Genomic DNA, 12480 nt, shown 5'->3' with positions numbered 1-12480 from the left:
AATTTTTTTACCATGGAATGAAACCTACATTGCAATTGTAAATTGTAAAACGTTCTCTAATGAGCCATTTGTGTCACTAACAATAGTAATTTAAGAAAAAGGCCATGTTTCAAGCTCGTATGTATGTCTATACTTGGGAACTTAAAAAAAAAAACCCCGTCTCAAATGTAAAAATGTGACTTGGAATATGTAAACATTTTCATATACCTGAAACACTGGAAGAAGAATATCAGCTAACAGCAAAACAACAGTTGCCTTAAATCATCGAAATGGGAAAAAGCATGTCATGGGGAGTAGAGAGAAGCACACACTATTCACTCTTTAGAGGGTTATAAGAAATTAAGTAGCTCCTTAGTTCATTGAATTCACTTTCATTTCTCATCTAATGGAAAGCAGTAACTTTGAAGAGAATGGCCCAGCAGAACACCCCAATAATTCACCGTAATTATTCTAGCCATTAGTTAACCTTGACGAAGTGTCAAGTTTCAGTTACTTTTTTTTCTTCCTGAGAAAAGTCATTGATGTTTGGTGGAAATGTCTTCTGTGACTGTACAAATAAAATAAGGCATTTAAAGAGATTGTTACTTGTTTTCTTTTTGCTAACAGAGGTTTGTCCACAGTGTCCTTTGTACATTGAAACCTCTGCTTTTCTACAAATGGGTATGGCTAGAATGTCTTCAGTTCCCACTGCAGCCCTGGGTCTTGGGTGTCCTGAAGGCTAGTCAGTGTCCCATTACCATAGCTTGAAAGTCAATGATGTACAACAGCATATTGCACAATCCAATCTGCATGGCTCCAGAAAGGGTTAAGAAGGTACACTGGAATCATCTGTGGGTTCACTTCTTTCTTTTAAGGGTAAAGATGGTCTGGAAAATTAAATCAGCCAGACAGACAAGGATGCAAATTTTTTGTTGATTAAATTAAAAAGCAGTCCCCAGATCGTAGAGGAGTGGCACATCATTAAAAACAACAAATCATCCAACCTTCTTCATTGTTGATCCTTAATTTGAAAGGCAGCATGGATTCCTAAGGCCGCAGCTTCCAGGACTCCTTCAGTGAAAAATCATTGCTACCTAACTATAAAAGGCTTAGCTCTTAAGAGAATATTGTGCTTTTTTTTTTTTCTTTAAAATTCAGATGAAATCAACTTGATTCGCAGTGTGACACCAAAGAGATCAATTAGTTTTTTCCCTAGTCCATTTGATCATAGTCTCTGGTGAGCGATACAGGAATATTAGTTTGGCATACAGGTCTTCTTCTAATTCCAGTTCTCCAGTCTCTCGCACTAAGAAAATGTCAGTACACAACTTCAAGATTCGGTCTACATTGGGTAGCTCCTCAAACATGATGGAGTGAGAGATCCCACTGAAAAATTCACGAACAAACTTCCCTATCACCAGGACCACCGAGGCGTATAGTCCCATAATGCTGAAAAGGAAGCAAGCAAAGAGTTCAAACCATGCCTTGAAAAAGGGTCAGCCAAGTGTGAGGGAGCTCATCTACATGGTTAAGTACAGTCTGTCAGATGAGCGAACATTAATTTCTAATTAGGATCCTGTTTCTGCTGTGCTGCAGGATGAAGGAAAATAAGGTCTCTTCAAACACCACAGAAATCTGGGAACATGAGCAGCTGAGGCTGCTAACTTAAATGGTTTAACCCCAGTTGCTGATGGTGATGGTCTCACATCCTGTCTGCTACAGCTTGGAAGCCACAATGGGAATTCTCCCAACCGCTGGCTGATAAAGTCAAGTGATCTGTCAGGTTTCATATCTAATATTTTTTATTAAAGTACATGTAGCTGGTGACAGACTAACGTTTACCTAGCCTCCTCTGATAATTCTTCTATGAGGGGTTCTCCAAAATCATGCCAGAAGGGCATATCTCCTGGGAAGGCACAGTCTCCTGCCTCCCTCCGTCTGTGGAGATGTATTTCATAACTGTTTCACACCCAGGGTCCTGGCTATGAGATTGGGAAGGTCGCCAAAACTGCGCAGAGTTTGGGCAGAACTTGCCCTGTGGCTAAACTAATATCTTTTGAATGATTTTACTTCAACATAAAATTGGTGCAAAGGGTGCTTCTGCCTTTTTTCCCACTGGAGAGAAGGTATCAAGGGTAATACCATTCCTTACAAATATGATACTTTCTATAGACAGCAGGAATGAATTTGAAACTCTCACAAAACCCCTTTTCTGGAGATTCAAACATTACAACAATGAAAAAGAAATAACACCCCAAACCCCAGCAAATAAAGTCACCTCTACTTCTATCTGTCTATCTACATTATTTTAGTTTTACATAAAAATGCCTTCTTACCCATAACCAGCCAAGAATCCGAGGCTTGGTGGACTGACTTTATCACTGAATATAAAGAGTTCAAGACTCTCTTCAGATGTTTTGTATCTTTTTCCAAGCTGATTCAAAACCCACCACTCACGAACTCCCTCATCGGACACATTTTTGACCAGGGAAACCGTAATGTTTTCCCATCTGCAGTCTATTGAAAAAAGGAAATGTTAATATATATACCAAGAATTGCAAAAGTCAAACTTTTTGAATTAGATACTTTGAACATCTGCATGATAAAACGACTGCGCAATATAGGAGTAAAGGTTCGTTATAATTCTCCTAAAACCCATTTTACAGTATTTCTGTACAAAGGTATAATATCTAGACTGCTATGGTTTTCCTTCTGCAAATGTCATCTGAATGTGCATTAAATAAATAAAATGTTTCATATCACATTTTCTTCTGTGCAACTGTCAAATAATTTAAATATTTTCAGGCCAAAGCATCGATGACTGTCAGCGCATCTGCATTTCAGGCCTAAAGAAACACATTTAACCTGGAGGGATAGTGGTCAGCTTCTACATGCCAAAGTGATTCTACCACTGTAAATCATTTATGTCTCGGTATAAAAATGTTATTCTCTTATATCAAGAAAAACATACTATCCTGTTATGCATACTGATCACACAGACAGGAGGTGAACTCTGGCGCTCATGATTTCTGGGGAACGCACATTTGCAGTGTATACATTAAAGCCGTTTTGAAGAATCCCAAATTAAGAGTTCTTTAGGACAGGACCTAACTAAAGACAGTGAAGCACTCATAACTTATTGCTACTCATAAAGCTCGGTTCAGCCTCAATAATTATTTTTCCCAATTAATCTAATCATGCTTACTGAACCTTGAACAGTAATGTACTACTACATAGTACAGTAATGAACTACACAGCACTACTACTACGCCCGAGTGCCAAATTTAACCTCTGTTGAGCAAAGTGCTCTTAGATAAAGACTTGTTCCTATTCTTCCAACCCAACAGGTTTTTCACATGTATTTAAGTGCACATGCGTGCATGTATTCTGTATGTCTCTGAGTACCTGTATGCATTCTGATTGGGTAATAGCACTCTGAAATTCAATGATTTATCTAAACTGGATTCTTCATGGCCAATAAAGAAGGAATAGCTTAAAAAAAAAAAATCATTCAGTGTCATTATTTAAGCTGAGGAGCTACATTTGCAGGCACGCAGCACTCCTGACTGTTTGTGGGAAGGTAGCAGGGAGTTGTGGAGAAGTGAAACTTGTCATCACTTCCTCAGAAAACAAGGGAAAGCAGTTCCTGAAAGCAGGCTTGAAGGAAAGGAGCTGCACTTCATCCTTGGAGTCCTTACTGTTAAATATAAAGCTAAAGTACATCCAGATACATTTTCTGCCTTATACTGTATTACCTCATCTCTCCTCAAGCCTGCAGGCACCAGGTAGAAACCACTGTAAGTGCCTTTCAGCCTGAGGTGCCCCATAACAGTTCAGTGAATGTGCGAGTGCCATGTTGCACTTCTTTCAACCATACTCTGTTTTCCATGTTCTGGACACATACCTGTCAATAGCTGCTTTATGGGTTTTGCCAGGGAATCACTAGGAGCCTTGATGTAGTATGGGTACACTGTCTCTAATGTTCTGGAAAAAATGCGAAAGCAAATATTTCATATTTTTATACCTCTAAAATAATTTAGAAATACCTAACAGGGCTATACACAGTTCCCAGTAATTCTTGGCTTAAGCTGTGATTTTATGGTGTTCAGATATCACATCTGAAAGTCAGCTGGATTTATTAACTATGTTCTGTCAGTACTTCAGCAGGGAGCTCCATCCATAATGTCGCCATTCACACGCCACGAATCCCACACACCTGGGGCATGTGTGTTTGCAAGGAATGTAGACTTTATATTTTGTTTCCCTTTTCAACAAAGCTGCTTTTATAGTGAGCTATACAAGCAGCACAAAGAAAGGCAACACATCACCAGCAGTAAACAAGGTAGAAAAATATGTAGCTAGAAAAATATGTGATAAGAACAGTTATTACTTCAGAATTGCAAGATGTTTCCATAATAACACCTGAAAAGAGTGAGAATTTTTGCCAGAATCTTTCACTAGGAAATCTTTTCACAGTTTGTAGGAGGATTTCAAACTTAAAAAGAAAGGTGTTTGTAAAAGTTCTTCCACTGGACTCAAAATTAAATCACCTTAAGTGGAAATAAATTACCAGCATCCAGAGAGAAAGACATTTCATTAAAAGCAGAGATACTACCCTAACTTTTCCCTCAAATGACTGAAAAATTCTAGGGAAGGGGAGCTCTCAGGGAAGTCCTGTGACACTTTGCTACATTGCATACACCAGGCTGAGGAAAAACAGAGCTGGCCAATTTAAAATCCCTCCCCATCACTCCAGCAGGCCTAAAAGATAGGTAAGAGCTCAGCAGCTGAGTTGTCCCAGCAGAGGTGGCAGCAGAAAGCTCTCTGCTGAAGTAGTCAAATGTCTACTAGCTGCCACAACTATTTTTCCTTTATGACAAAGTGAAAAAAGCTTAAATCAACAGTATTATTGCAACTCAGGCAAATGCAGGTATATCTTCTATGTTACTGCTTGCCTCCTGCAAAGAGAGAATTACGAATGAATTACCTCTTCCCACAAAAGAGCAAAATCTACCCTCCTTGGCACTACATCACCTTAGGAAATATTCCCGTATCCTCACACAGCAGAAAAGTAAAAGAGCCGTAAAATATTTTTAAATGCAACGATCAGATGTGCAATTGCAGTCTGTTTGGATGTTCAAGTGTGCGTGGGTGCAGAAAAATAGCTGTGCATAGAGAGGACAAATCTCATTTCCACCTACTAACAGATATGAACCTCTCAGAGTTTTCACTATCCCAGTTGGCCTCAGCTTTAACTTTTCAACTCTTGTGGCCACAAATCAGATCAGGTGGCCTTTAGGGATGATGTGTTGGCTTAGCAGTATTTAGAGACTACTGCTGTAAAGTAATCCCCAGTGAGCAGGCGGAAGAGGAAGAGCCAGACTCCTTTCAAATGTGAAAGGAGGCAGCACTGCTGTTAATGCTATAAGGCTATATCCATAGAATAATGTTTGATATTCATATGAAGAGCATGCTCTTTCTGCCTTGTGAATTTCCATTACAGGAAAAGATCTGATGTCAGAGACGACTGCAGATGTTACCCTTTGACCGCAGTGATTTAACACTTCCTTGCCAATCTAATACTATTTAAGAATAACAATGAGACATACAGTCTGGATGGTTATTTAGAACAAAAAAATAATCAATATAACATCCTCAGATCTAGTTGAACTGAAGTAACTCAAAGGAGAGCTTAACTGTGAATATACTGTAATGACCTTGTGCTTATCCAATAAATCAAAGTAACTAATAGCTTCACCATGCTTGTTGGTTGTGTTCCAGTGTTCATGGCCTTTTCAGCCAACATTTATCATAGGAAATAAGCTTTTACCTTTAATATTACTATTATGTGACTTCAATGCTGTTGGCCTCTGCGAACAAGGCTCCAAAGTTATTAGAGGGGGATAGATGAGCAGACAAATGATACAGTTGCACAAGCCTGACCCCCTTAGTAAATCAGGTTTAAAAAGGGAAGTTTTGCATATAAATAGGCAAACAAAATAACTTACACCTTTTCCAGTTGCTGTCCAGACATCATTGTAGCAATATCTCTTCTAGTGTTCTCTGGTAGGACAAAGGTAAGTTTATCTGATGCTATTTCAGCTTTGGCACCAAGGGTGAGATTTCTGTTGTAAGTAAAAGGGAAGACACATTGTCAACCTACAATGAGAGCATACCCTAAACACTTGTTTGCTGAATGCTAGAGTTAGTTGTCTAACTAGTCTAACTGCACTGACCCTGGCCATCCCAGTCTTTGCTAAAGCAAGCATCATGCTACCTGTACCTCAGATGGTGTGTTTTCCCACGGAGGGTATGTAGCAGCCTTAAAGGTGTATGTTTCTAACTGACTATGCCTTTGTACATATTACAGGACAATGATGACAGATTAATATAATTTTTCTCATTATGTCAGTCAAAGCAGAATGGGAAAGGGAGCATGCCTGCTCTGACTTTAGGCAACAGGACTGTCTGTATTACCATACGCTCTGTGCCAGGGCAGCTAAGGACGCTGCAGTCAGCTACAGCTTCCCAAAACCCCACCTCAGCCCAGCAGAAACGTGTGGCTAACAGGCTGATAGGACCCCCGTGCCTCCTCCCAGTCTTCATGCCAGCTGCAGAACACAGCTGGGGCAGAACCAGCTTTCGCATAACGCCTTGTGCCATGCCCTGCGGCCGGGATGCAGCCGTTGGGTGAAGCAGCTCCTGGGCTACTGAGGGCTGCAGAGAAACGTCCCTGACAGATGACATGCAAAGGCAGAAAGCGTGTATGGTGCCTGAGTGACACAAAAGGCTCATCTTACAGCTGCTTGTGGTCTCCTGGCCTAGATGAAAGACAGCAGTTGCCCTTTATGGAGAAAAAGTGGAAGGTCACTGTGGTAAGTCTTTACCACTTTCAGTCATCCACGGTCACAATGTAATCCACAGGATATAATTTGAGGGTGAGAAAGGTCTCTTTCAACTAGCGTGTGAATGTTTGTAATTATGCAAGCATATGGGCAAACTGACTAGCAGTATTAAAAATTAATATAAGGTTCAGAAATGATGGAGTGATGTAATTCACTAGCTAATACTGTATGCTTCCAGGAAAGTAAGGGGGGTCAAATAAAGTTGAATTAAGGGAGATTCATTACAAGCCTATTTTTGACTGTGGAAGGACTGACCCAGCATGTTCAGAGCTCCCACAGTGATTCAGTTGACCTGCTTCTTGTTCACAGTCTTTTGCTGAGGACTGCTATAACAATCCGGCATCTGCTTCCAACAAAACAGGTAGATATTGGGGCTGCAAAGGTACTTAATTTCCATGGAGTGATGACTTGACTTAACTCCGGTCTGATCCAGAAGTCTACAGAGATCCCAGCTGGCAGAGAGTAGCCAACAAACCACCTCTGTGACTGGGTGTGCCCTAGCCTGCATGGAACTACTTTATATTGTAGGCTGTCTCTTGCAAAAACCTCATTGTAAATTAATAGTTCACTGAGGCCAAAGGAACCACAAGTAAACAGGCAAAGGTCTCGACAAAATGGATCTGTGCCATTGTTATGCTATTTGCATAACAAAGTCTCTGAGCACATATGTATTTAAAAAATCGTTTGTGTCAGTTCCAGACTCTCTTAATAAGAGGACCAAGCACTTCTATTTGTATCTCCTCATAGTTTTTCTGCCTTAACTAGGTCTAAGTATTCAGTTCCCATAAATGCTAACAAGGTTGTTGTTTGAGGCAGTTTATTTGAACATATCCATCTAAAACTGGATAAAATTTTCTTATTTTTCCCTCCTTCCCCTCAAGTCCCATTGAAAACTCCAACTGCCTTTTAAAATAATGTACTTGGAAGTGGCTCCACTTCTCTTTTTACTTTTTGAGAATTGCAGGCAACAAATGTTTTCCTGGGTAACAAAGGTCACTTCTCTCTGTCTCTCTCCCTCTCACTTTCAGTTTTTTTGCTTTGCAGTACAATAGAATTTGCTGAAAAACTAAACCAAAAATGCAGTGCAGAACTGTTCTGCTGAGCGAATGCTTGGCAAATGATCCATCAACCTCATAACAGCCATGTTAATTACCTTTGAATGCTCCATGAAAGAACTACAGTGAACTCAGCTGAGAAATCCCGCAGTCCCTGTATCATTTTCTCTCTACTGGGAGGGCTGATGGTCCATAAAGAGTTTGAATTTCCCTCTAGATCTGCTAGAGTTATATCTTCTTTTCCATAGCCCTCTAGAAACTGCAAAGCAGCCTGTAGATGCAGAAGAGGAAAAGAAAATTTCAGTGCGGTGATATTCACAAGACACAGAGCCACATTTCCCAGTCAAGCAGAACTGTAAATGTTTGATTAATTTCAAGTGCAGTGGTTTGCACTGATTGTTTTCCTCAGGTACCAACTGGGGCTTTAGATGGGAAGGGGAATAAACAAAATATAGCTGAGCTAAGAAGGCAAAACAAAAATGGCCCTGCTGATTGACGAATGATGGCCTCATACACCAGTGAGTCTGAAAGTTCATCAGGTAAATTCTGTAGAGTTTACTTAAACTTGAGTTAAAATTTTACTCTGTCTTTTGTTAAGCATCCTTCTGCATAGAAAGATGTCTGCAAAGGATAAGGCAACTCGAAACTGGTAACTTCCAAAGTGGATCAAGATTACAATATTACTGCTACAATACATGGGCTATTTGGTGGGATCTAATGTCAAAAAATCTTATTTCTTGAATGGGCTAGAAGCAAGCACTTCTTTTAAAGTTATATCTGATCAAACCCCAATTTAGTAATGCAACAGCTTCTACTAATTACTAGTCTTTTTCCTGTAGAAACCTGTGATAACTTTGTGCATGTTGCACCACGAAACAGTGAGACTATACTTAAATGTTTATGTTTTGACATTTTAATGTCCAAACTTTTCTAGGCCATACACACTTTCTTTTGACAGCACCACATCTCCTTACTGGGAGGTGAAAGCTGTGTGTGCTATAGGAAGGAGCACGTGGCTTAATAGTGCTGACACTGTTGTGTCCCCACAGCATGTTTGTTTTGGCAGTACACCAACAGTATCACGTCTCCTGAAGGCTTGTGTGATTAGAGGTTTTTATTCAGGTGACAGGACAACTAAGGTTTCTGTCTTCCATGATTTTGTGCAAAGACGTCTCGATTAAAGGTAACTTCACCATAACCCAGCCCTGTCCTGACAAATGATCTGTCCGAACCTTTACTCATGCAAACCCTCTTTATTGAAACATCTTCCAAATGATGGCAGTGCTGCTGAACACTTATAACTACACAAACAAAACTCACAAAAGGCCTCCATGGAAACATGCACACATTTTTAAGTAATGAAGTATTCTACATTTCACTTACAGTGTTACCCCTATAGCTGTCCATAAACGCATTGAAACCAGTCTGATTCAAATCCTTGAGCTGACTCTGTTGAGCACTCATTGTAAAAATAGGCTGGGAAACAAAAGAACACACACTTGTCACATTTACTTCACATCAGCTGCTCCATACACAGTGCAGCATCCTGTGCATCACAGTCCAAGACAATTATGACACTCAATTCAACAGGAGAAGGTTATGATCTTATTCCACTAAGAAACAAGCTACCTCCAATTATCTTATATTTACCATGTGGACCTGTAGGCAGTTATCTGAGTGTACCTGATGTAGGATAATTCGTTCAGAGTCCACTGCCAGTAGGTTCTGGTTTTAACTTGCAAATGAAGATAATATTTTACATCAGTGATAAACTAACGTGTTTTTAAACCCAAAAGGGATCATTTGTGGGATGCCTGATCTCTTGCATAAGGCAGGAGAGTTCAATTCAATGAAGGGAATAAGAAATAGCACAAGGAAATACAGTGCAAAAACAGAGTTTGCTTTTAGTCTTTCTCCTTTTTTACCTGATAACCTCCTAGAGTTATTGTGATTGATACATCTAGAGGCTTGTTGGTGATGCCTGCAACAGATTTGATTAAAGACATGAAGAGCAGTGGGAACCAGACAATACAAATCAGCAAGACGATAATCATGCCACCCATTCCATACTTCACAACTTTCTTTTTCTTCTGGCCTCTTGGTTGGGGATATCTCTGCAAAAGCAAACAGCAACATGGTGATGTCTCTTCTATCAGAGGTACACTTGGTATGATTTGATGGATGAATATATAATGATCTTAAGGCTTCTCATCTTCTGTGGTAATTTGCTACCCATTGTCAGGCCAGTTATTTTGAGATTTTTAGCCAAACCTGCACAGACATGGAATTTCTGGTGACAACAGAGAAAAGTGCCAAATGAACCCATGTCAAGTGTGCATCTGGCGTGAAAAATATTGTAAATATCTGTCGTTTTGATTCTTCATAACCATAAAAAAGGGAAAAATTGGGAAGGGTAATTTGAATTTTTTGTGTGAATTAGTGCAAGCATGAACTCACAGGAATCAAATGTAAAATAATAGCAGCAACAGTGATACAACAATTTGTTCAAAAAACTGATATTGGAAGTGACCCACATTCTTGTATTTGTCCTTCCAAAAAGTTTTATCTCACAGCTCCTTAAGGCAGAATTCCTCTCATAGACCTTGAAATGCTGCAAACTGTATTTCAGGGAAAAAAAAAAAAAAACAACAACTTGTTTGGCAGCAACTGACATGCACAATCAGTGGGATTGTCTGATGTTGCACTACCTACACAGTATTTCTAAGAGTTGTTCACAGGCTTGATCAAATCTGTTTCTACTGAATCCCACACCAACTTCATTTAAATAATGTTTAAAGTTTTGTTGCTGTTCCTAAAGTCTTGACACTGCTGGTAACACCCTTCCCTTTCTTAGCTTCTGAGACCAAAAGTGACTTCGCTTTTATCCTTCTCTTTTCCAAGCAGATCACATGGCATGTTTGTTCTGCCTTGTCCATAATTCCCACCCTCTCTTATTGGCCTCATGATTGACTACTTTAATAGCTTCACCATCCTGTAAAATGTCTTACCATCACTGTAATTTATTTTGGTGTATTCTCTCATAGGATTTAACCCTGCACAGTGTTTTAGGATCCTGTCTTTCACGCACTGCATATGGAACAGGCTGCCCAGGGAAGTGGTCGAATCACCATCCCTGGAGTTATTGAAAAGACGTTTAGATGTGGTGCTTAGGGATGTGGTTTCGTGGTGGACTTGGCAGTGCTAGGTTAACGGTTGGACTTGATGATCTTAAAGGTCCTTTCCAACCAAAACGATTCTATGATTCCATGTGAAAAATAAAGATGCATTGTATTGCACTGCACCTCAAACACATGCCAGGAATCTGGCTTTCAGGAAATTGTTCTTGCTTTACAACATGAATCCATAAAGCCCTAGGAGAATATTAAATTTGTAATACAATGCTATATTTAAAACAAATTCGTTACTTTTCAAAAGCAGTGTATCAAGTCGTTTGTCTTGCACTACAGAATACTGTTTTCATTAAAACATTATATCAAGATCACCAGGGATGTATTATTTGTCTGTTTGAGATTAGTTCAGGCACCTATAATGATCTTACAGGACAGCTCAGAGAGCCTGTAGCAGTCAAAGGACTTAGGCATACCATTCAATGTGAGAGAGAGACAGAGAGAATCAAAGTACCTTGAACAACACTCATAAAGTCATGGGTAGTTATTTTGCTACGTGGCATTAGCACACACATGCTATCTTAGACATGGAAATCTTCCCACATCAGAGCTATGCTACATATAATGCAAAGTGATCCTGTTGTAGAGTAAAAAAATCCAGCGAGATGGACAGTCAAAGTAGAACTGGATTATTATTTCTCTGACTCCTGAAGCCTCTGATAACACTCCATTCATGGCGGAAATTGAAGTCATACAGAAAAAGCCTATATACAAGATTTGTGTGCACTTCAGCTCCGAGTTAATCTAAGTGACATACTTGGAAAGAAATTGCCGTTAAGAGACAGGATTATAATAAAAGTAGAAATACGTCAGTAACACTTAAAAATACAGCCGTTTCATTGCAGATGTACAATTTCTGACTGGTTGGGTCACTCTTAAAAGAATGCTTAATTTCTTTTTCAAATTGGCAAAATAAGCAAGCATATGGTTGCAATCTTTATAGCGGTTATAAGGAATCCAGAATTTGCACGTTTAATTTGAACTGAAGCTCAAATGATTTAGAGAGACTGAAATCTTAGTCAGACAAATGGTGGTTTTATCTGGCCTGCAGGTCAGTTCAGGATGTGTGGGGAGTCTCCCAAGGTAAAGGAGACAGCTGAGTTCCTTCTGTGGTTACATGAACCAGGTATCCCTGGGACCTACATTGTGGAGGCACGAGCTCTTCCTTCTACTGACCTTTCTCTTCAGCTACAGTTTCCCTGCTACTGTGGGTTACTCATTTAGTTGTTATGGACAAAGTGAGCCTGTGTGAATACCAGGAGTTCCAACCCCGGCCTTGAAACTCAGGCCTGCAATTAAGCAGGCGTATGCTTGTGGACTTCATGTTAACGGTGGAAAAACCAGCTAGGCACA

The 12480-nt window shown here is 39.8% G+C and overlaps 1 protein-coding gene across 1 annotated transcript in view; it reads right to left on the bottom strand.

The window, feature by feature from the left end:
* Positions 1–940: 940 nt before the first annotated feature.
* The window catches only part of PIEZO2 (piezo type mechanosensitive ion channel component 2), a 350494-nt gene continuing 338954 nt past the window's right edge, over positions 941–12480 (bottom strand). Inside the window, 7 exon segments of the mRNA XM_068395843.1 lie at positions 941–1428; positions 2316–2496; positions 3884–3963; positions 5976–6104; positions 8038–8210; positions 9323–9415; positions 9865–10053. Coding sequence (XP_068251944.1) covers positions 1176–1428; positions 2316–2496; positions 3884–3963; positions 5976–6104; positions 8038–8210; positions 9323–9415; positions 9865–10053 — 1098 coding nt within the window. The 3' untranslated portion in view covers positions 941–1175.

This window comes from Nyctibius grandis, chromosome 3 (assembly GCF_013368605.1).
Source record: "Nyctibius grandis isolate bNycGra1 chromosome 3, bNycGra1.pri, whole genome shotgun sequence".
Lineage (NCBI taxonomy): Eukaryota > Metazoa > Chordata > Aves > Nyctibiiformes > Nyctibiidae > Nyctibius > Nyctibius grandis.
Note: the sequence above shows the minus strand (reverse complement) of the source record. Positions and strands in the feature narration are given on the sequence as shown.